Below are 26,334 nucleotides of genomic sequence, written 5' to 3' on the forward strand. Positions count from 1 at the left end.
AAAAAGAAAATCAGAATTCACTGGTAAAACTTGTGAAAGTGGATCCAATTGATCTATACTTCTCTATCGTAATTTTTTTAGTGTTTATTTTAGTAATTTATTTTAGATAAATCCTCTCTCACAAACTATTTTTAAATCACTTGTTAAACTTGAATTAGATTGGAAGTAAAAATTCTTTGGATTGACGTTGTCTCTTTGGTTCGACCCTTGCTTGCCAAGATTTTCTTTTGTTCATTATTTTATCATCATCTACAGCTTGAACAGTAAGGCCATCTTTTTGTTTTGTCTTAATTGATCTAGCATGCAAAATTCTTGTTTTTTTTATTCTCAAAAGTGCTTCTAACAATTGGGTACGAAAAGTGCTTCTCATAGAAAGGGGAATTCGAAAATGATCTAAAACAAAACTAAATAAATGATCAAAGCTTTTATTCTTGATTTTTTTTTTTTGAAAATGTACTTAATTGTTCGAGTTATAGATGGTGATAAAATAAAGAATAAAAGAAAACCTTAGCAAGTAGGGGTCGAATCACAGAGACAACGTTAATCCAAAGTATTTTTACTTTCAATCCAATTCAAGTTTATGTAAATTATTAAAAACAGTTTTCGAGAAAGATTTATCTGACATAAACTACTAAAAGAAAGACTTAAAAATACAATAGAGAAGTATAGATCAATTGGATCCACATTCACAAGCTTTATTAGTGAATTCAGGTTTTCTATTTATCTCGATCCACTAAACAAAGTTAATGTTTGTGGAGCGAAAAATCAAACAATTATAATAGAAACGAGACCAAAAGTATACAATAAATAAAGTCGAGATAATTAAATAAATATTTATTCTTTTTTATAAAGCATGGTTCTTCTTAAACTAATCAAAGAAGGAACCATCAAAATTTTGAGAAACATTCAATGTTCAACCTAATAAAACTTTAGTGGGGCTATAGCCCCACTTTCCCCTACTTTGCTCCACTCCTAATTGGCTTGGGAGCGTATCCCCTGTAGTACTTCTTTTCTGAAGCTTCATGTATTGATTTTGGAAGGTTGAGATATTGTCACATCAACCAGATGGTACATCTATACAACTTAAATTCGAAAGTCGATAATCGTCTATTTTCAAAAGCATTGATCATTGTTAAAAAATATTTTTTTTCCAAATCTGATCTATCCTTTGATTTCAAAATGATCATATCTCAACAACCAAGAAATCATTATAGGGAACTTTAGAGAAAATGTACTACAAAGGATCCACGCCTGTTTGGCATAGTGAAAGCGCCCTCGATACGCAGGGTGCGCGGATCCGCTTTTGACCCTTGAGGTTTGGGAGTCGCCACCTAGTTATTGTGGTCTAGGAACCAAACTAACTCTAAAATGGATAAAAACTACTCTGCTACAGAAAATCTAAATCCGGGGACCATGTTACGGGGTTGGAAGGTGTTAGGCACCAACCCCGCCCGGCCATTGCCGGTCTCTAAATATCCCAAATAAATCTACATCGCTAATGAAAAACCTAGATTAAAAAAAAATAAAAAAAAGCTTACCTTCAATCTGCAAAAGTGTTATTCCCTCAGATCTGGCGAAAACGGCTCCTTGAATCATATTCCTTACTTCGTTCTATCTCCAGATCTGATTTCTGATCTTCGAGGTAAGGTATCTCCTTCTTGGATCTGGGTGCTTCGAATTTGTTGTGGATTTTTGGGATGTTTTTGAGAGGTTTTTAGGTATTTTTTAAGCTAAAATCAGAGTAGGGGTGTTAGGTATGGAGTTGAGGCTCCAAAATTAGGATTTTGGAGAGGTTGTAGAAGCTTCTTCACCTACTTTTCCTAGGGTTTTTTCTTTGATACGAAAATAGGGTGTGGAGGCTCCTATTTATAAAGTTTTTAGAAGCATTAGGGTTTGATTAGGGTTTCTTTTAGGGTTTCAATTAGGGTTTAGACTTTGGTCTCATGAGATGGACTTAGTCTTTAGGGTTTTAATTTAGGATTTTGACTTTTAGTCTTATGAAATTGAGTTGATTAGTTTAGATTAGGGTTTTGATTTAGGGTTTTGACTTTTAGTCTTATGAGATTGACTTGATTAGTGTTTTGATTTTAGTCTTATGATATTGACTTTAATACTTTGACTTTAGTCTTTTTTGGTTGACTTTAATGTTTTGACTTTAGTCTTACTTGATTGACTTTAATGTTTCTTTTTACATTTTTTAATGATTTATTTATTAATTTCAAAAATTTTAATTATTAAAATTGTAAAATTACCGTTTTGCCCTCGGAGAGGATTTTTTTACGTTTTAAGTCGTTTTTCAATGTTCCAGGATGTTTTGTAATCAGTTTCTCGTAAGGAATTCAATGGAAAAGTTGATTTTTGTCATTTATAAAAAAATTTGTGTGAAATGATTGTGAATTTTATGAGGGGTATTTTCGTAATTTTGTCGAATTTTGTGAAAATTGGTGAAATGATTTATTTGGTTTCAATTTGTTGTTTTATGTGTTTGAATGGATTTTCCTAAGCGTAATGTAGGCTCTAGGATTGTTTTGATGTTAGGGATATTTTGGTAATTTGATCATTTTTAGTGATTTTTATCGTGAAGCTTCTTTTTGGTTTGCAAGATGATGATTTCTATGTTTCTGGGGTCGTATTTACCTAGCGTAGCGTGATTTCTAAGTTTTGGCAGTTCGAGATACCTCATCCGGATTTCTGAAACATATCTGGTAACAAAATGAAGCATTGGAATAAACATCCATCATTGGGAACCATTGCGATCGGGTTGACGAGTTGATTAATCAGGCGAGTGCAAAAATGGGGTGTCTACACATAGTATCCAATACAAGAAACTGAGGCATTCGCAATCATGACCTGACATAAGTGGCAGAAGACAACTCACCATCTGCGAAAAAATATTCTATTAAAGATAAATGTATAAAATTTCATAACTTTCTAACTTGTTCGTCAGAATGAAATCATAGGCTCATTACTAGTACTTTAGAATGAGAACCTATCTTATTATTCACTATTGATAATCTCGAGGATCATAGGCTCATTATACTTTAGAATGAGAATCTGTATTATTGCTCACTATTAATAATCTCGAGGATCTCTAGGCAAAATATGAAGAGCCCCCACACCTTTCATTTAAGTGGGAGAAAGAGATAGCCAATCCTTAAGGTGAGATTGTTGGGAGGAATATTACCATTAAATACTCTCGAGTCTCGAGTGTAGTCGTATGGGCAATAAAGAAATATAAGTAATCAATTAGAACTTAGAGGCATTTTGGTTGGAAATCTCTTCATTCTAACTACACGTTCATAAGCAAAGAAATTAAAGATCTGAAGAGCACATTCTTCCCACAGAGATGGCGAACACGAGAAGAATCCAACCTGTCAGTTCTTATTTCTTTAAGCCAATAATTCCTGGATCCCTTTTACAACTTGTGAGTCTCTCTTTATCTCACCCTCTTTCTTTATACATTGATTGTTTCCCAAAAACAGTTTTTAGATCTGTTCAACTCGACTGTTTGGGCTAGTTTTCTTCTTCTTCTTCTTCTTCTTCTTCTTCTTCTTATTATTATTATTATTATTATTTATTATTATTTTTTTAAGATAGTGATATTTTGATCAATTTTTTTACAAGACGGTTTATCTTTTTCATTTGGAGACTTCATCTTCTAATTAACTATACAAATTGATGAAAATTATTTATTAAGCCAACAAGTTCGAAGGTTAAAGAAGAAATTTCTCAAATTAAGGGTTGAAGAGTTTTTAATCTTTTGAAATTAACTCAAACATCACTTATCATACCCCTATATCTCCTTTTAACCAGAAAGAGCATCGTGGGAATCTTTCTCATACTTCAAACACTAACAAGAGTGAAGAATTTGTTGTCCCCTTCCATACAAAAAGTTTGCTTTCTTAATTTTAAGAACTGTAATAATATGATGCTCCACTCTAACAAGCGCTCCCCTACACCCCCATCACAGAATGGTAGATCATTTGCCTTGAGATACACAAGAAAAAGATTTATGATTCTACGTATCCCAATGCAAATGATCCACAATTTTGTGATGGGGGCGTTTTGTTAAAAGGGGTCGTCATATTATCACGACCCCAATTTTAATATTTTACCATTTAGTATAGGGACAATGACAACAAAGACCTATTTTTTGAAAATATGTACCATGAAATTCCTTCTAAAAAATATGGACTCTTTATTACTCTTTATATAAAATATTAGTCTAAAGAAGATTTTTTAAAAGTGAAAATCTTGTAATTATCCTTTTAACTATTTTTTACGTTTAAATAAACGTGTTTATTCGAGAATATTTATGGTACTCTTATGTTTTAAAATTAATTACAGGACCCTTGACTATGGTCATATCTTATATAACAATGGAAAAAAAAATCCTTGTTTTCTCTTCCCAAAGCTTTTAATCTTTAACTCATATAGATGATGATGATGACATCATCATCATCATCATCAAACTGATTTGATCTATGTATTTTGGATTCATTAAAATGTATAAATCATTTTCAATAATTAATGCATAAGTTTAAAACTCGACTTGAATGTTTATCGAATTGATTCAAATCAACAATTAACAAGTTGATTTAAATGAGTCAAATGAAATTATATTGGATTTATGAATATTTTTTAATAAATAAAAATATTTATTTTTCACAGACATATAAATTACCAAATAAATTAATTATATTTTTAGATCAAACCACTTTGTAAAGTTGTTAAAAGAGTATTTCAAGTATTTTTCTTAAAACAATCTTCAAAAGATCCTTAATAGGTTAATATTTTATTAAGTGGGACTTAAATGTAGTAGAGGACTATTCGGTCCACATTCTCCTAAAAGAGCCATTCATAGTCATTGTCCCTTTAGTATACTAGCAGGGGATGTGCTAACGCACGTGTCTAACAAGGTTATCTTTGTAATTTAAGAAATTAAGTAAAGAAATTTTGAAGATTATATTAGTGTAAAAATATTATAATAAGGTTGTCTTTGTAATTTAAGAAATTAAGTAAAGAAATTTTAAATATTATATTAGTACAAAAATATTATAATTTTAAAAAGAGAGCTTATTCTTTTTTGGAATTTTGTGCAAACGCACATGTCCTTCACGGAAACCAAAGTTATGTATCAAATTCTTCTTTGTTTATTACATGAATTTGAGTGCTCTTAGTAAAAGTTGGTGAGGTAATAGAATGTCTCTTTTAAAAAACTAACTAAATATGGGGTTGTGGGATCATAATTTATTGGTAGGCGTTTGGATAGGACTCCTTGGCTACTTCTGACTCTTGCAAGGAGTTAGAAGTCGTTTGGATGAACAACTCCTTCAAAGAGTTACTCCGCGCAAGAGCAAGAAATTACTCTTTGTGAAGAAGTCAAGAAAATCTATTTCTCAAAACTCATCTTGTGGGGAGTCAAAATCTAATGATTCGTTTTACCAAAATACCCTTAACTTTATTAATTTTCTATGAAAATATTCCTAATTCATTTGCCCTTAAATCAAGTGAAAGAAACATTTATTAATATTAATATTTTTTTTAATTTGAGTATAATGGATTTAAACACATTATATTAATATTTAATATTCAAAATATTATATTATATTAATATTTATTATATTATATTATATTAATATTTAATATTTAAAATATTATATTAATATTTATTATATTATATTATATTAATATTTATAATTAAAATGTCAAAAACAATATAGTTTGAAGGCATATTATGACACTAAAAAATAGTCTGTCAATTTTTTTTTAATATTATGTCATATTATGTCAAAAACAGTCTGTCAAATTTTTTTAAATTTTTGAGTATAATGGATTTAAACACAACACATTATTTTAATACTTAATATTAAAATATTATATCATATTATATTATATTATATTAATATTTATAGTTAAAATGTCAAAAACAATATAGTTTGAAGGCATATTATGAAACTAAAAGACAAAAAATAGTAACTGGTATAAGGGTATTCTGGTCTTTTTTCTAGAAGTCATGAGAAGTCAATATGGTTCCCAAATAGACTTCCAACACAAAAGTACTTCTACCAATACTTCACAAAGTTAATTACCAAACGCCCTTTCTGCATAGAATTACTTTTCTAGCTCCTCCATAGAGTACTTCAGCTCTTGTTCTTTGAAACAGTAGTTCTGCTCCTGGTATCCAAACAGGCCCTTGGTTTTTGACTAATTTATTGGTTTTTGACCCATTTGATCCTATATAAGATGTTTGGGGATTTTTAATTCTTGATTCATATTGGGAAAATATGCAATCAAACGCTCAAAAGTTGTATTTTTCTAGAAAAATCAATTTTCTATCTATTTTTCATTAAGTGAGTGAATTTTTTTTATTTTGTAAAGGTTGAAGCAGGTAGAATCTACAAAAGTTGGGTGTATCTAACGTGCTTTTAGAAGTAAATGAAGGATTTTTTTGTTTTTAAACTTTAAAAACGGGTATTTAGGTCATATTATTTGTAGGAGGGAGTGCGATTTCATGCAAAAGCCAGATTTTTTAAATAATAACAAAAAATAGTCTCAATCCATGGCACAGTAGATAATAAATATTGAGAGCAGGGGAGAGGATATAATGAATATTTGATTTGAAGAACTAAGCTATTATAAGTATTTAATCATATAAATGATATCACGACTCATAACAGTGTGCCATTTCTATAGCAAGATACGGTGTTTACATGTCACTTTTTCATTGGAGATTAAATTCATTGGCACTACGTGAAAACTGGAAAATTCTACAAATCAAGGCAATGAATTTTAGAAACTGAATTTCAATGGTTAAGGCCGTCAAATTTTTTATGTTCCCCAGATTTAACGGCTTAGTGCAATTGAATTTCTCTTAACCTCCATTAATTTGACGGTTTCGGCAAATCGAAAAAAATTATTCGACAATGAAAAATTCGACACCTTAGTCCGTCGAATTTCATGAAATTCGACGTCCTTGGGGCATGGAACATGTGTTTTTTTCACATTGTGTGGACTGCATGAGATTTAGAAAGCAGCTTGATTTAGAGCTGAGTGTGTTCTAAACTCCTATTATAAGATGTCACCTAGACAACGTTCTTGATCCTAATTCTTAAAAAATGCAACACTGAGGTCTACCTGTGAATCTCTTGTATGTATAGGAGTCAGTCTAGCCTGACCAACTTAGTAAGATTTCAAACTTAACAAAGGGTCATGAGCTCACATGTTGGCATCCAAAAACATGATCTGACGCCATTGGTTTGTAGAGGATTAAATATAAGAAAACCTTTGAAAACAAAAAATAAAAATAAAACATTTTTTTTTTTTCATCGTTGAATTTTAATTTTGAGTTGTGGGAGTTCGGTAGCCATCCATTTTCATCGCCTTGGATCAAGTTGAATATATACATATATGTATATTTTAATTTTCTTCTTGTTCTTCTTTTAAATATGAGGTTTTCCATGAAATCTAGAAGTTTTTTGTGTTGGATTTGCCAATTTGGTAATCCTTGTGGGCTCAAGTAGTAAAAAAAACCTTCATTTTTTAAAAGTTTCGTTTAGAACATGTTTTGTACCTCTAACGATTAAATAATTAAAAGAAACTTTACTTTTCAAAGAAACACGTTTTAATGTTTTAAACATGACTTTTACGTTTTAAATGCCTTTTTATGTTTTAAATCAGATAAATTAAAAACAAAACTAACCCCTTTTTTGCAGGTCTGTGGTTAATTGATATGGCTTTACGATTGTTTGTACTTTGGTTCATTGTTTAATGTAGGATTTGATGATAGTGCTTGAAGTTATAAAAAATAAAATTCAATAGTGGGTTATTTTTATCAAAAGATATTGTTGACAATAAATTTTAACAAATCTTACCTCGAGATTCTTGGAATAAGATCGCAAATGAATTTCTTTTCCCTGATCTGATGAATTTTTTTTGTAGGGGCCTAAACTTGTAGTTGAACGAGGCCATGGAAGTATTGCAAAAAGTAGATTGGCATTCGTAGAGTTGTAGTAGATGATGATGATTACCTTGGACAGCATAATCAAAGGTTTAATTCAAGAAATCACAACTTAAGTTGATCAACTTCTTAAAAATGGAGTTTTGGTTAGAAATAATGATTTTCCGGCTTGACCAAGCTTCATGAGTCATTCAAATTTTTTGAGTTGACATGAAGAATTTAATAACCGAGTCACCTCAATAACCAATCGAGTCAAGTTTTGGTGTGAACTCACAATATCGAGATATTTTTTAAACCCATTCTTATTTCCTTATTTGTTTGAACTTTGCAACATCTCTCTATTTCCTTATTTCTTTTGTCATTTTTGTGACAACATTTTTTTCTTTGTATTTGTATACAGGAAGAGCTTTGTCCTTGTTATTGACAATACTTCCAATATTCACGTACCTCCTTTATTCTTCTTGGATCATTTGTTGAATTTTGTAGCGCAACTAGCATGTGAACCAATGTTTGTAAGTCGGTCTCTAGAGCAACTATTCATTAGTCGTGCTTGGGGATGGACAATGCCAACTGGTTAGAGATGTGCGAAATAGATATGTATACACTGATTGGCCAGTCTCCAAAGTAATTGTTTACTAGTGGTGCTCAGAGACAGACAACGCCAACTAACTAGAGATATAGTGCAACGAGAGATATGTACACGTTAGTTGATCAATCTTTAAAGCAACTGTTTATCAGTGGTATTTGAGGGTGGACAATGCCGACTGACTCGAAGAACTATGCGACAAGAAATATGTACATATTGATTGGCCAGTCTCCAAAGCAGCTCAGTGGTGCTCTAAGGTGAACAATGCCAATTAACTAGAGGAACCATGTGATGAGAGACATATATACAATGATTGGCCAGTCTCCAAGGTAGTTGTTTATCCGTGGTGCTCGAGGGCGGACAATGCCAACTAACTAGAGGAATAATGCGACAAGAGAGATATATACGTCAGTTGGACAATCTTCAAGGTAGTTGTTTATCAGTGATGCTCTGGGACAAATAACGCCAACTGGATAGAAACGCCACGTGATGAAAGATATGTACATGCCAGTTGACCTGTCTTCAAAGTAGTTGTTTATGAATGGTGCTCGAGGGTGAATAACACCAACTGGCTAGAAGTATCGCGTAACGAGAGACATCAATACGTTGATTGGCCAGTCTCCAAAGCAACTATTTATCAATAGTACTCGGGGGCAAAGAACGCCTACTAGCTAGAAGAACCACATGATGAGATATATCAATATACTGATTAGTCAGTCTCAAAGCAGCTATCTATCAGTGGTGCTTGGGAGCAAACAATGCTAACTGGTTGGATATGTCATGTAACAAGGAGCGTTGTCAAACAGCTTAGGCTTGTGTTGATGAACGCACCAACAGTTTAGGTCTCTATTGAGTAGCTTTGACAACAGATTAGGCTTCTATCAAGGAGCATCACCAACGGTTTAGGTCCGTGTCAAGGAGGTCGCCAATGATTTAGGCTCATGTCGATGAGCGTTGTCAAAAAGTTTAGATTCGTGTCAACGAGCGTCGCCAACGATTTAGACTTGTGTCAAGAAGTGTTATCAAACAATTTAGACTCGTGTCAAGGAGCGTCGTTAATAGTTTAGACTTGTGTTAAGGAGCATTGTCAAATAATTTAGGCTCATGTTAAGGAGCATTGTCAAACAATTTAAACTTGTGTTTAGGAGCATCACCAATAGTTTAGACTCATGTCGATGAACATTGTCAAACAGTTTAGGCTCGTGTCAAAGAATATTATCAAAAGTTTAGGCTCTCGTGTCGAAAAGTATTGTTTAATAGTTATACTCGTGTTGAGGAGCGTTGTCAAATAATTTAGGCTCATGTGGAGGAATGTCGCCAATAATTTAGACTTTTGTTGAGGAGCGTTATCAAACAATTTATACTTGTGCTGACGAGCATCGCCGAAGGTTTAGGCTCGTGTTGAGGAGCGTTGTCAAACAGTTTAGGCTTGTGTTGAAGAGCGTCGCCAACAATTTAGGCTCGTACCGATGAGCGCTATCAAACAGTTTATGCTCATGCCAAAAAGCGTCACTAACAGTTTAGGCTCGTGACGAAGATGATTGTCAAATAGTTTAGACTCGTGTCGAAAAGTGTCACCAATAGTTTAGACTCGTGTCGATGAACATTATCAAATAATTTAGGCTCATATCGAAGAGTATTGCCAATAATTTAGGCTCATGTCAAGAAACATTGTCAAATAGTTTAGACTCGTATCGAGGAACATTGCTAATAATTTAGGCACGTGTTAAGGAGCATGTTAGACAGTTTAGACACAATTTCAAGTGAGCAAAAGTTGTCCAACACTTTTATGTTATATTTGGTGAAATTTCTTTTGACCACCAAACTAGCTGGCTTTTCGAAAGAAAACTCAAAACTTGAAGATAACAGTCTCTAAAAGAAAAAATAAAAAAACCTAATTTAAATATTTTTATTAAAAAAGTAACAATTTTTATAAATTTATCGAAAGGAACCTATTTCGACATTTAAACTGCCAAAATATATATATTTATTCCAAATTTTCGGAACTTAAAGTGCCAAAGTTTTTTTTTTTTTTTTTAATTTTTTTAATCAAATTTTTGACACTTAATTTTTTTATTTATTATTTTGTTGAAAACACTTCTCGTGCTTGTAAGCTTTCAAATATTATTAAGGGCCTTGAGCTTAAATGGATCACCAAATTGGCAATTCAACAGCATAGCCCTCCTGATTTATATAAATAAAAAAAGTAATTTTTTTCCTTACAATCTAATAAGATGTTCCATTCCTATAAAATAGGAGAGGTGTTTATGTGGCTGGCGTGTTTTAGTTGGTGTTTTAAATACCTCTTGCTCCTAATCTAGCTGTTAACAAAAATGTGCCACGTAGACACCTAACATTTTTATAGCAACGTGACACCGTTCTAGATTGTGACTGTTTTTTTAGGCTTGATCCAAGGTTTTGAAAATGGACGGTTACTAGCTAATTCCACCAAAATCCTAAATTAAAATTAAAATTTAACAAGAAGAAATTACTTTTGTTTTTTAAAGTTTTTCTTTCAAAGTTCTTGAAATTATGTCTGGTACATTCTTGTGACATCGGATCATATTTTGAATGCCACAGATTAGCTCAATTACCCCAAATTGATTTTTGTAAGATTAGACTTACTCTTTTATTTGTTCTATTTTAAAAGAGTAAGGCCAGCTTGTTAACTTTTTAAGATTCAAAATCTTACTAAAGGTCATTGAACCGCTTGTGGCATATTTAAAAAAAAAAATCAAATCGCATGAGAAAAAATTCTATCAACTTTGAAAAAAGATTAAAATTATTTTTCATTGTTGCATCTTAATTTCAGAGTCTGTTAACATGAACCCAAAGGCACATGAAATAAAATCACTTTGGAAATTGGATTTTATATTGAAAATACCCTTAAACAATATTTTATTATCAAAATACCCTTACATTCTTAATCCCAAGGTGTATTTAATGCTCTTTAACATGCCAAAGGGCACACCTAAACAAAGCCCCTAATTTTAAATTTGGAATGGCATCCGTTAATTTTCAAAACCTTGGTGAATACTATTAAATACTTTTATTATTGTCCTTATAATTTATAAGATTGCAAATAAGTGATAGTTCTTCTGTCATGTAAAAGTAATAGTTATGATCATGATTTTAAATCTCGTCCAAGACTGACGGTTCATCCGAGTTGTCTCGGTATCGTCCACCAATGAGACGAGTTGTCAAGTCGTCTCAAAGTAATGGTTTATTCTAATTCTAACACTTTTTTTTTTAAATCTCGTTTAAGGCGAGTCAAATAAATCAGATATCTTGTTCAAGACAACTCGGTACAAGACATCAAAACGAGTTTAAAAACCATGGTTGTGATAGAAAATTTATAACCAATTAAGTTGAAAAAACTAAGATTTGAGGGAGTTGCTTCAACTTTATGGGAGAATATGTACATTGGAAAACTCTACCCTCAACCCACAGTAGAGACTCTCGATCCATCCGACTGTTGAGATCATAGATATTCTAAAGAAAAAAATTAACTCTATATGGATTTGAAAACGAACCAAGTAAAAATAAATATGTTTTTTTGCAGTACTTAGATGCAAAAAACTGCGAAGAAGAAGCAATCTTGAAGTGTAGTAGAAGTAGTGGGAAAGCATGGTGTGTGAAGGTGAATGGGTTTCGATTTCAAGAGGGATGGAATGATTTTTTCAGAGATCATGATCTACATGTAGGGGATTTACTTGTATTTAGACATGAAGGTGGAATGGTGTTCAATGTCATAGCGTTTGATGCTACTGCATATGAGAGAGAATATCCACCATTGTATTTCAAAGCGAAGGATCAGAAGGAAGTAAAAGAAGAACGAGTACGCAAGAAACACGCGAAGAAGAAATTAGGGGGTAAATGCTCTATGTACTTCCCTAATATTCATAGTCCTTCAAAGGGAAATGAGCGGAAAAATGATTTGTTGAAAAATGTGATTTACTTGCATGTGATTACGCACTTTCCTTTGAATTCTTTTTCCTAGCAAGAGAAAATGATTTTCTAACCACTTAATATTATTTCAGGGCTGTGACATCACCATACCATAAAAAATCATAAGTGATTTTGTTATAAAATCACACCAAAATCCATTCATCACACCACCGTGATTTTATAACCATAAAATAAATATGGGTTTATTTCAAATTTTTGCAATAAATACACTTTGGAAATTGAAGCACAAAGGTGTTTTTGTAAAAAGAAAATTTTTTAAGGGCATTTTCAGTACAAAATCAAATTTCCAAAGTGTATTTATTTCACTTAGGGCACATGTTAACAAGACCGTTTGGCATTTACTTAGGTGTACTAAAATCGCGGGATTTATTTTTTCACACAATTCATTTTTCCAAAGGAAATCATTCTCTCTCTTACAGACCCTAAGTCTTGATCATAGGCATGAATGCAAAATAATATTGTTAATGGTGATTTATGTAATTAATGTAGCTTATAGGTTCCATTAATAATACTCCTGAGGTTATGCAAAGTGAAGAGTCCGGCTGTTCGCACCAACACATCCTGAGGTTATGCAAAATGATGTTGTTAATTATATTTTTGAGTAATTGTAATTTTTTTTATATAAAATAAAAAACTAAGGATGGTTTAGACATGCCCCTGGTTTTAAAACTCATCTCATCCATGAATGAGATTGAGTCATCTCAGACAAGTTTTCCGATACGTTTGAAACGTCTCATTCGACAATGATAAAAATAAATGTGAGTTTTAAATCTTGTCCAATGCATTGACTTAATCGTCCGTCTTGTTGATGAGCAATACCGTGATGAATCGAACAATACGTCCCAATCTCAGACGAGTTTTGAAATCATGGACATACCCCTTACTTTTTGGCCAATATTTAGAGATACCCCATATGTTTTTAAACTGATGACATGCCCCCTTGACCTAAATTTTATCAAAAGAGACTAATATAAACTGACCAAAATGCCCCCTTTCTCCAATTTCTCCAACTACTACGTAAATCCCCTTGATTTTTTCCCAATGTGAAAAGCCTCTTTCATTATTGACGTTTTAATTTGAAGTAGATGTATTCTCAAGTTTGAAGATTTGACCCAAAAAATATTTCATCTTCAAGTTGCTAATCTTAAGGTAAGTTATTTTTAACCCATTCAATCTCATCTTAAACCCATTACCTTCAATGTTTTCTAAAACCTTTGTTTTTTCCATCCAAAACTTCATTTTGTAATTCTCTGAAAATCCTACATTGTTTTTGAGATTTGAACGTAAATGTGCCTTACCCAAAGTTTGAAGATGACTCGTTTTTAAGGATAAAATCAACATGTGGAAGATGAGGATATTTAGGTTAAACCCATCATTTTCAATGTCTTGTAAAAACCCTTAATTTCTAACCCAAAATCCATCTTGCATTTTGAAAATCCTATCTCATTCTTGAGAGGAATGTTGAAGACAAAATCTCAAGGCTGAAAATTTTACTTTACAATGACTAGTTTTGGGATAGAAGGATAAGATATTGTAGATGAGGGCTTTTATGTCATTTGAATTAGTCTCTCACGAAAGCCCTAAGTCAAGCGAGATATGTCATCGATTTGAAAACATAGGGAGGTATTTCTAACATTGACTAGAAGATGGGGGCATATCTAAATCACCCAAATATTAATTATTTTATTAAAATATACAAAAATTCACTTGACTCAACCAAGTTTTACTCATGAGATGGTTGTTAATTTCAAAATATAAGACAAGTTATATCATTTGAGAACGCATATGAGGATCCACATTATATAATCTCATGAGGGAGTTATTTGAGCCTCTGGACAATTTTAAAACTATGGTAGGGAGTGGAAGGATTGTTATTGATGATCACCAGAACCTCCCTTGGACTTGATTTGTATAATATTTGGGGTCACCCTCGTTTTATGATTTATTTTAGAAATAGCCTCCTATAAAATTGGTGATATTAGGTTTATCCTTTGCGAAATGCAAGATTAGGCTTAATTCTTTTTACTGTAGCTCAACATTGCATTTTGTTGACGATTTAAGGGAGAAATTTTGAATTTTTTTCTTCAAAATATTCTTCAAATACTTAAATTACTAAATCAAAATTTGAAAAATATTAAAATTTCACTGTTTAATGAAATCATCAAGAAAAGTCAGCCCTAACTTACGGTTAAGGGTGGTAAACCTAATCTTGCATTTTGCAAAGGGATAAACCTAACATCACCAATTTTACAGGGGGTGTTTCTAACTAGCCATCTTTTTAATACTAATCTTTGATTGCCTTGCAAAACAAAAGACTCACACTAGTTGCTTCCCACATGTTCTCAAAACGCATCCTAGTGATAGAAAAAGGGGTCTATTTTATCTTAGTAACATATTATAGATTGGGGCATGTTTTCACAATGTGAGGCCAAGAAGTGTGCACCAAAAAAAATATTACTTAACGGGGTACCTAGTTTTATATTGAGTATCAAAGGGCACATAGTAACAACAACAACAACAACAACAACAAACTAATATTAATGCGTTTAAAAACATGTCTTGTATTGATTAAAAAGTGCATCTTTTTCATATGTAACAAAAAAATGTCGTTTTATTCTCTTAAAAAAAATTTCAAAACAAAAGAAAAATGAGAAAAAAAAAAATTTGTAATGTGGGATTTAATACATATTAGAATTTGGTAATTCATAAATGTAAAAATATTGGATTTGATGATAATATCTTGATTTTATGAATTTTCATTAGATATATACATATTTTATAATTTTTAATAAATTTTTTAAATTTTAATTTTCATCATTTTTTTTTCTTGATTTTCTACGTTTTTTTCAAAGTTTTCTCTTACCATTTTAAACCTGTACTCTAACCTTGTAACTATGGAGGGCACTAGTATCTTCTTTAATGAAATGATCGTGTTGTGTGAATTCCAATGGACTTGGAGGCAAACACTGCAAAATGTCCCTTAACGATAAAAAAGGAAGGTGTTGGGACTTGGGAGATGAAGTTAAGTAACGGCCCAAAAAATCTTACACTTCGGAGAAGCGTTTTTGGGAATATGTTGAGTGTTATTTAAGAGAGAGAGAGAGAGGTCGTTGGAACTTGGGATTTAGTTTTCTTGAATCACAAATGGGTGGCTTTTCACCTCCCTTCATTCTAATTATAACCACCGAGAGACAGAAGAACCAAAGTGTCAAAAAAAACTAAGAAGAATTCAATCTTCAGGTACAATCTTGACGTCACTTCAGTATTATTCTATTGTGTTTTCTACTTATATTATTTTTTAGCATCTAGTGTCTAATCTTGGTGGGAGTGAGAAAGGAAGATTTTCCTTGGGGATTTCTTGTAAAACTAATCCCTAGGAAAATTGTATTTCTCATCTCATCTCATTTCAACCATTCAATGGTCACTAAAAAAAAAGTCTTAAGGGTCTGTTTGATTGCCCATGGACAATGGGTGGGAATTGGGATTTCCATTTTGCATGGAAAATCACATTTTTCATTTGTTTGTTTTTTTATTCATGGAAAATGATTCTTCATCATCATGAATTTAAAAAACCCAATCATGGCTGAATTTTCATTTTTTCATCTATGTAACCCTAAAAATTCCAATCTCCCTCTCTTTTCTCTTTCTACTGATTTTTTTCCATAAATGCAATTAAACAGTAAAATTCATTGTGTCCTGATGAATGCACGTGCGGTTTGGATATGTGGTTGGGTACGTGGCTGACATGGCAAGGGAACAAACCATAGATCTTTTTTATCTAAATACACAGGAAAAAAGATGTGCGGTTCGATGCCCTTGCCACATCAGCGGCGTACGCAATCATGTACCAAAACGGTGTGATTATTCAAATTCATTTTTATTTTTTCCTCGCTCTAATCATTTTCCTATAGATTTTGAAATCCCCAAAAATTAAAATTCCAAGCAATTAAATAGACCATAATATATTAATCATCCTAATCAATATGAATAGGATAATATTTATCTAATTGTTATTGGTTGGGATCTCGAAAAATAAGTATTGTGGTGCTTTTCATGTACCATAGCATAGTATTGTAGATTACATTATATCTTTATCTCCTACTATCCTTTAAATTCATGCTAATTATCAATCATAGTGAGACAATTGAAAGTTTTCATTGCCATTCAGATCCTTATTTGGTCATATTTGCTTTGTTAGCATAATTCTACACTTAGGGACAATCATCTAATTATCCTAGAGATATGCATACCTAAGAATCATATATAGAGTGCAAACAAAGAAGATCTTAAAACTTTCGAGATATTTTAATAGAATGCCCCGAAATAAGACTATAGAAAACCCATATAGTCACCCCCTTCCTTCATAGTAGTGTTTGGGAACCATACACAATGATCTGATAAGTTCGAACTTAGGAGACTGAGGAGAAAATTGAATAAGATTATAATCAATTCTTTCTCAATGGAGAGCATGCCATCAAGAGGTGACGTACCCTTCTTTTAGCATTGTTGGTACAAATGAGTAGATCGTCAAATCCTATGAAGTGACGCTACAAATCAAACGTCTTTCGGACAAATCTCACCTTCAGGGAAATCCATGCTCGTCCCTCCATTATCAATCATCTTGATCCACAGAAGCCTCTTCCCTATAACCCAAATCTTCAAAGTTGGAATGGTTATATGAAAGGATAGGATTGGGTCATGCTGGAGTCAAGGGTGAAGCTAGGATTTTTTTCAGCGGATGCTAAGTGTTAATGATAGTAGACCATTATTGATTTCGGAACCATTCGTTTTTGTGCATTCACTTCAGTCACACGATCAATTTCTTAGATTTGCATCGATGGACTTTCAAACACCTTAACAATCAGGAAGCGCTAAATATCTAAAGAAAATAAGATACGTATCACATAATAACAACTTCTAATTAATGTTGGATAGTACTTAAAAATATTTGTCCTAAATTGTTTGAATCGGTTCTATAAGTTGACTCAAAAAGTCAGGCAAGGCAACTAGGAAATTTGCTGAGTTGGCTAGAAAATTTCCTATGCGAAATACCAACTCATGAGCAAAATTACAAGAACGATATACGTTCCATATCACAATTTTTCATTGTTGTGCTAAATATTTATTATTATTATTTTTAAAACAGAATATACTTATACACATGAAAACACTCAATACTTCTATCCTAGTACATCCAAGGGGTTTTTTTTTTTATAGAAAAATCAAGGTATTTTGATTAAAATCGTTGTAGCATATTTTCTAGTAGAAAAGAGTCGAAAAACACTTTCTTTTTTTGATGGGTAAGCTGGACTTGAATCCATAACCTTAAAGTTGCTTTGCAATGTGTCAAACCATTTGAGCTATGAGTTGAAAAACAATTTCCTTACAAAGTTAGTCAGGAAAGTTTCTTGACCGCATCAACGTGTGACATCCAAAAACATTATCCAATATCATAAGGATGTAGGGGATGGAATTTAAAGAACTTCGAAAGAAAAACGTTGAATTTTTATTTAAAATTTGGGAATTTGTTTGCCATCCATGTTCAATGCCTTGTATCAAGCTCAAAAATGGTTTTTTTTTTTTTTTTGGGTATCTAAGTTTTCCATAAAATCTAGAAGGCTTTGGTGTTTATTGCCGAAGTGATAATCCATGTGGGCCCAATGTCTCTTAGTAAGATTTGAAATTTTACTATGTAAATCAGGCTAGTATGACTCAAAAGAGTTTTGTTGGCTCTATAGAGGCAGGCAACAAGAGCATTTGGCTCAATTCATGTTAGGCCCTGTTTTGGATACACCTCTCTGCACAAGAGTAGGTTTTTCAAGCTTCTCACCAAAGAGTAAAGATCTCTCTTTGTGTGCAAGAGCAAACACGTCAAGGAGCTCTATCCAAACGTTTACTAGCTCTCCACAGGAACAAAAATTGTCAAGGAGCTCTATCCAAACGCATTGTAGTTTTTAGTCAAAACCTATTTTATGGGGGACTTGTCATCACTTTGAACACAGGGTGGTATCTATAATATTGACCGCAATGTGGGGGCATGCCTGAATTACCCCTTCTTTTGTAAAACATTAGTGAGACTATAGCCCCCCACTTTCCCCTACTTAGCTCCGCCCTTAGTTGGCATGGGAGCGGATCCACTATTGTACTTATTTTCTAAAGTTTCATGTGTTAATTTTGGAAGGTTGAGATATTGTCACATCAACCAGATGGTAAATCTATACGGCTTAAATTAGAGGGTTCAATATCTGTCTATTTTCAATAGCATTGATCATTGTTAAAAAATAATTTTTTTCTTTATTTTTTTTTCCAAATCTGATCTATCCTTTGATTTCAAAATTATCATATCTCAACAACCAAGATATCACTACAAGAAACTTTAGAGAAAATTTACTACAGAGGATCCACGCCGGGTTGGCGTAGTATCCAATACAAGAAACTGAGGCGTTCACAATCATGACTTGACATAAGTGGTAGAAGACAACTCAACATTTATGGAAAAAAATTCCATTAAAGACAAATGTATAAAGTTTCATAACTTTCTGACTTGGTCGTTAAAATGAAATCATAGGCTTATTACTAGTACTGAATGAGAACCTGTCTTATTGCTCACTATTGATAATCTCGAGGATCTATAGGTAAAATATGGAGAACCCCCACACCTTTTTGAGAGTTTAAGACCAAAAGACCTCTTTCATTTAAGTGAGAGTAAGGGAGAGCCAATCCTAAAGGTGAGATTGTTGGGAGGAATATTACCATTAAATGCTCTCGAATCTCAAGCGGTAGTCATATGGGGAATAGAAAAATATAAGTGATTATTTCGAACTTAGAGCAGTTTGCTTGGAAATCTCTTCATTCTAACTACACGTACGTAAACAGAGAAATTAAAGATCTGAGCACATTCTTCCCACAAAGATGGCGACCACAAGAAGATTCCAACCTTTCGGTTCTCACTTCTTTAAGCCAATACTTCCTGGATCCCTTTTACAACTTGTGAGTCTCTCTCTAGCTCACCCTCTTTCTTTCTGCATTGATTGTTTCCAAAAAACAGTTTTTAGATCTTTTCAACTCGATTGTTTGGGCTAGTTTTTTTCTTCTTCTTCTTTTTATTTTTATTTTTATTTTTTCTTAAAGATAGTGATATTTCGATCAATTTTTTACAAGACGGTTTATCTTTTCTTTTGGAGACTTCATTTTCTAATTAACTATACAAATGAAAATTATTTATTAAGCCAACAAGTTCAGGGGTTAAAGAAGAAATTTCACAAATTAAGGGTTGAATAGCTTTTACTCTTTTGAAATTAACTCAAACATCACTACTCAAAATCCTATATCTCCTTCTAACCAAAAGAGCATTGTTGGAATCTCTACCATACTTCAAACAGTAACAAAAGTGGGGAATTTGTTATCCCCTTTCATACAAAAAAGTTTGGGGTCCTAATTTTAAGTATCGTAACAATATGACTCTCCTTTCAAACAAAAGCTCCCCTGCGCCCCCATCATAGAACGGTAAATCATTTGCCTCGAGGTACACAAGAAAAAGATTTATGATTCTATGTATCCCGATGCAAATTATCCACGGTTTTGTGATGAGGGCGTTTTGTCAGAAGGGGGCATCATATTATCACGACCCCAATTTAATATTTTACCTATTTAGTATAGGGACAATGACAACAAAGACCTATTTTTTGAAAATATGTACCACAAAGTCCCTTCTAAAAAAGAATGGACTCTTTGTTACTCTTTTTATCAAATATTAGTCTAAAGAAGATTTTTGAAGTGAAAATCTCTCATAACTATCCTTTTAACTATTTTTTAGGTTTAAATATACGTGTTTATTTGAGAATATTTATGGTACTCCTATGTTTTAATATTAATTACTAGCCCCTTGACTATGATCATATCTTGTATAATAATGGAAAAAAAAATCATTGTTTTCTCTTCCCAAAACTTTTAATCTTTAACTCACATAGATGATCATCATCAAACTGATTTGATCTATGTATGTTGGATTTATTAAAATATATAAATCATTTTCAATAATTAAAACATAATTTTAAAACTCGACTTGATTGGTTACCGAATTGATTCAACTCAAAAATTAGCAAGTTGATTTAAATGAGTCAAATGAAATTATATTGAATTTATGAATATTTTTTAATAAATAAAAATATTTATTTTTCACAGACATAGAAATAATCAAATACAGTGTTTATGTGTCACTTTTTCATTGGAGATTAAATTCATTGGCAGTACATGAAAACTGAAAAATTCTATAGGAGAATTCGACAGATCAAGGCCAACGAATTTTAGAAACTGAATTTCAACGGTCAAGAGCTATCAATTTTTTTTTGTTCCCTAGATTTTGTGGCTTAGAGCCACCGAATTTCTTCTATCCTCCATTAATTTGACAGTTTTGGCCCGTTGAAAAAAAAATTATTCGACAATAAAAAATTTGACATCTTAATCCGTTTTATTTCATGAAATTCAACATCCTTGAGGCATTGAACATGTGCTTTTTTCACATTGTGTGGATTGCATGCCATGTAGAAAGTAACTTGATTTATAATTCAGTGTGTTCTAAACTCCTATTATAAGATGTTACCTAGACACCCTCCTGGATCCTAATTCTTTGAAAATGCAACACTGAGGTCTACCCCGTAAATCTCTTGCATTAATATGAGTCAGTCTAGCCTAACCAACTTAGTAAGATTCACATGTTGGCATCCAAAAACATGATCTTATGCCATCGGCTTGTAGAGGATTAAATATAAGAAAACCTTTGAAAACAAAAAAATAAGAATAAAATTTTATTTTTATTTTATTTTTCTTCGTTGAATTTTAATTTTGAGTTTTGAGAGTTTGGTAGCTGTCTATTTTCAACACATTGGATCAAGTTGAAATATATATAGAGAGAGAGTCGGGTTCCGTAGATACATAAAACTACTCATAAAGCTACAACGTTTTTGTCTTATATAATTAAAAAGGTTCAAAATGGACTGATTTTTTGTAAGGATGATCTCTATGGTGAGAGAATCATCCTTGCAAAAAATCATCCCATTCCAAAACTTCTAACCCCATCAAAAATAGTTTACAAAAATTAGACAATTTAAAAATTTTCAACTTGTAAACATGGGGTTAGAAGTTTCATAATGGGCTGATTTTTGGCGAGAATGATCTCCTCACCATAGAGATCATCCTCACAAAAAATCAGCCCATTCCAAACATTGTTTCCCATATAAGACAAAACGCGTTGTAGCTTTATGTGTATACGGATCCTAATATATATATATATATATATATATATATGTTTAATTTTCTTCTTCTTTTTTTGAATATGAGGTTTTCCATGGATTGCCAATTTGGTAATTCCTCTGGGCTCAAGTAGTTTTTAAAAAAAATCCATTTTTTTAAAAGTGTTGTTTAGAACAAGTTTTGTACCTCTTAATGATTAAATAATTTTTTTTAAAAAAAAAAAACTTTACTTTTTCGAAGAAACACGTTTTAATGTTTTAAACATGATTTTTACATTTTAAATGCATTTTTTATGTTTTAAATAAAATAAATTAAAAACAAAACTAACCCCTTTTTTGCAGGTTTGTGATTAATTTATGTGGCGTTATGATTGTTTGGTGCTTCGGTTCAATGTGTAATGTAGGATTTGACGATAATGCTTGAAGTTATAAAAAAAATAAAATTCAATAGTGGGTTATTTTTCTCAAAAGATAAATTGATGGTTAGACTTTTTTTATCATCATAAATTGTATAATTATGTGTGAGAACGTGTATCATACATAGATATTCAATAATAGTTGACCACTCAAATTTTGGCGTCAAAAAACTTCTACACTGCATTCTCTCATTGTAATAGTAGAAAATTGGTACCAACAAACACGTATTGGGCCTTCTCTCATCATAGTAAAGATGATGTATGTCAACATGTAGAATCCTTGTAGCCTTGAAATATATATATATATATATATATAATGACTATTAATGCACGTTATAATAAGAAAAATATTTGTTTTAAGGGTTGTAATAGGATGACATATGAAAGATGACTTTTGAAAAGCCCGACATCCCAACCATTAATTAAGATTTATCTAAATGATATACAATGCATACTTGGGATCTATATCTTATCCCAACAGTTGGATTTCATGCTTTTAACTGTTGGAATTTTGGTCTATTAGTGCAGACTCGATTGGCTATGAACTAAGTTGAAGTAACTTATGTTTTATTGCAGTCGATCCCCAAGGGATTTCTCAAGTACTTAGATGGAGAGAACTGCGAAGGAGAAGCCATCTTGAAGAGTAGTAGAAGTAATGAGAAAGCATGGCGTGTGAAGTTGAATGAGTTTCGATTTGAAGAGGGATGGAATGATTTCGTCAATGATCATGATCTACATGTAGGTGACTTTCTTGTATTTAGACATGAAGGTGGAATGGTGTTCAATGTCATGGTGTTTGATGCTAGTGCATGTGAAAAAGAATATCCACCGTTGGATTCCAAAACAAACAAGCGGAAAAAAGAGCGAGGAGAAGAACATGTGGGCAAGAAACAAGCCATCAAGAATTTGGACAGTAAGTTCGTTATGTTTTTCCCTAATATTGGAACTATTTAAGGGCCTATATGATTATGCATGGAAAATGAGTGGCGAGTAAGCAATTTTCCGTCGGAATATGTGATTTTCGGCCCACACATGATTTCGCATTTTTCTTAGAAATAGTTTTCTTACTCAAAGCAATTTTTCACCTAGGAGAGAACATTTTCACACTCTATCCTTGGGAAAATGATTCTCCGCCAATTCTCAAATGTTACTTTTTGGCAGCTTCGACCACCCCCAAGACTATGAAAACACTCCTTTCGACATTTTGTTACTTACACTTAGATAAATAATTTAAAATTTCCAATGACAATTTTTCCAAAAGAATTCATATTCTCTTGAAAATGAATCCCTTCGCTTATAAAGACCTTAACCCTTGAATATAGACATGAATGCAATCATGATAATGTCGTTGGTAGTAATTTGTGTAATATGATTTGTAGGAACAACTACTACTCCTGAGGTTATGCGATATAAAGGATCCAGCAGTTCCACACCCTCACATGATTCTCAGTTTACTGTCACTCTCAAGTATTATAACTTGAGAGACTCTATCATTGTGAGTTTTATTTCTGGACACAAGTTTAAGTTCTTTATATGTTAATTTCCAGCCATTTAGACACTCTTTTTGGTTAGTTTATGACTCGATGAGACTCAAATCAATTGTTAGCAAGTTTGGATTCAAATGTTGATATCCAACAAGGGTTTGATCTGATAGGGATTAACGGATTTAGTCTGAACCGAATAAGAATTGGAACCAATCCAATTCTTATGAGGTATGGGGATCAGATTGGGATGCAATACAAAGAAGGTGCCAACTTAGCTAACTTGGTAAGGCATGGAGAGTTGATCCATCTAGGTTCGAAACTCGTTGAACTCACCTTCACACTAACCCTTGCATGCCTACTGCCTAGCAAGCAAGCAAACAAAAAAGGATCTAATACCATAAGCAAGAGTTTCTGTTTGGATTAAATCAGTTGCAACCCTGGCTAGATGTTGGATTGGGCTTGGATCTAAAAGTCCAGACCCGATAAGAGTCGATGGAGGCCTAAAATTAGCTAACTGTCATTTCAATTCAGTTCTAATACACTATACTACTACCCCAAAATACTAGAAATCATGTTTCATTAGTGAGTAGTGATTTTCTGACTCCCCCTCTTTACTGTCCTGTCGTGGCATGTGCTTAGAGCGACAGATTTTTCCTTGGGATACACAACTGCACATAATCATGGGGGTGGGCAGTTGTGTATTCCAAGGAAAAAAAATCTATAGTTCTATGCACATGCCACGTTATGAGAGTAGGGGGAGTACGTTTATCATTATTCTTCATTGATAGTCTCCTATATCATCAGAAGTGGTCTGATCACTATTGAAATTTATGTAATCATTTGTTGAAAATGTAGTCAGAGTGCTTATTCATTGATCCCACTCCCACATGTGAAAAAAGCCCAAATTTTATGGACAAAAGGATCGAATTGGCGTCAAATTTTTCATTGTCAAATTGCCTTTTTTTGACAAGTTGAAACTGTAAAATAAATGAAGGATGGGAGAAATTCAACAACTCAAAGCTGTCAAATCTGGGAACATCAAGAATTTCGACAGTCCTAGACCGTCAAAATTCAGTTTCTAAAATCTGTGGGCCTTGGCCCATCAATTTTTCTATCTAATTTTCCAATTTTCATGTAGTGCCCAGTTTTTTTGATAAATTCATGTACGTCCACTGTTGTTTGCAGAGAAGAAATAGGTGGGGAAGGGAAAGGGGAAAGAAATTAAAAAAGAAAAAAAAAAGTTCTCTTTTAGTTTTATTTTTATATTTTTCCAAGTAAGCAAGGAATTACAACACGTGAAAAATAGGTAAATTCTACGTCAAGGTCGGTCAAATTTAACCCTTTTTTCCAGTATGTTTAAAAGAGTCGTGTTGAATTTACCCCTTTCTTCACGTAGTGTTCGTGGTTAATGGAGGTGTAAGTGGGTTCAACAGGACTTGAACCTAGGTCATGGGAGCAGCTTTCCTCAAACCTTTTCCACTTAGCTAAGTGGCACCTTCACTTATTTAGTAATAATTTTTTCAAGATATCAACTATTTGCACACCACTTAGAATTGATTGCATCACATCTCTTAAATATCCTTCTTGCATTCTAATGATATGAATGCACTCCCAAAAGGAAAAAAAAAGTTGGCACTCTTTCAATCCTTGATATATCTTTTTACTTCTTCCCTTAATGGGGTGGTGAAGAGAAAGAGACTCTTTTCTTCAACAAAAAATAGAAAGAGTGAGAAAGGAGTGCAATTGTTAAGAATTTTAAAAATATATATTTTAAGATTGGCTAGCAAGGATCAACTTGTCATCTGCATGTAGTTGCTCCCATTATTTATGTAGTAAGGATTTTTAATAAGTCAATTTTAGAAATATAATCAATATTGAAAGAATGTTGTCAAGAGTGGCCCTTATAGATTGACTAACTTCAAACTTACACATAACATACAAGAAGGCTATACTATCCTAGTGCTGAAATGATGGTCTCGTGTGTTTGCAGTGTGTCCCGAAGATATTTTTGACATCTAGTGGTCTTGGAGGAAAGGGTCTCATAATAACCCTTAAAGACCCAAAAGGGAGATCATGGGAGGTGAATTTGACAACCAAGAAATCGGACAATCGGACTTATATTAAAGGTGGTTGGCGTGATTTTGCATATGGAAACAAGTTGAAGATTGGAGATGTTTGCACTTTCAAACTCATATCCACTGGGCTGAAGCCTGTTATCGAGGTAACCATCTCCCGCTCGGCTTCGGCATGAAAATACCATCTATGATAAAAAATAATGGTGTTATTGTAAAGATGTTAAACCTTTTTAACTTCCTTGATAAGGGAGTTATTGTGGGTATAGACTTTTTTTTTTTTTTATTTTATTTGGGATGCAAATCCGTTCAAGTAAAGCTTTTGTAGACTTGATACCCGTCTCAAATTAATGTTAGAATTAAAACTGTTATTAATTATAATTGGCTATGATTCAAGAAATGACTCTGATTTCAAGGGTTATCTCATCAGTTCGAAAAGATGGGTTTTTCAAAATTTATCATTATCCGTACTTTTTTTTTTTTTTTTTTAATTTGAACAATATTTTAAATTGTAAGGTTTATATTTAAAAATTTTCTTAAAATTCCATATACAACTACTTTATTTATACAAAATAATCTTCTTCTTTTTTCATAAT

General features: G+C 32.5%; 1 protein-coding gene across 1 annotated transcript; it reads left to right on the forward strand.

The window, feature by feature from the left end:
- Window positions 1–3,346: 3,346 nt before the first annotated feature.
- On the forward strand, window positions 3,347–25,917 carry LOC147381155 (B3 domain-containing protein REM7-like). The gene is made up of 5 exons (XM_086430788.1): window positions 3,347–3,424; window positions 12,109–12,495; window positions 22,759–23,095; window positions 23,562–23,677; window positions 25,657–25,917. The coding sequence occupies exons 1-5, from the start codon at window positions 3,347–3,349 to the stop codon at window positions 25,915–25,917; spliced, it is 1,179 nt and encodes a 392-aa protein (XP_086286914.1).
- Window positions 25,918–26,334: the final 417 nt, after the last annotated feature.

This window comes from Akebia trifoliata, unplaced genomic scaffold (assembly GCF_017979445.1).
Source record: "Akebia trifoliata isolate Shusen 1 unplaced genomic scaffold, ASM1797944v1 Contig00719, whole genome shotgun sequence".
NCBI lineage: Eukaryota > Viridiplantae > Streptophyta > Magnoliopsida > Ranunculales > Lardizabalaceae > Akebia > Akebia trifoliata.

Bases quoted from the DNA above. Each gene is read 5' to 3' on its own strand.
- LOC147381155 (XM_086430788.1), top strand. From the start codon at position 3,347: ATGGCGAACACGAGAAGAATCCAACCTGTCAGTTCTTATTTCTTTAAG. The intron at 12,496-22,758 runs GTGATTTACTTG...GTTTTATTGCAG, and splicing joins AAAATGATTTGTTGAAAAAT to TCGATCCCCAAGGGATTTCT. The intron at 23,096-23,561 runs GTAAGTTCGTTA...TATGATTTGTAG, and splicing joins AGCCATCAAGAATTTGGACA to GAACAACTACTACTCCTGAG.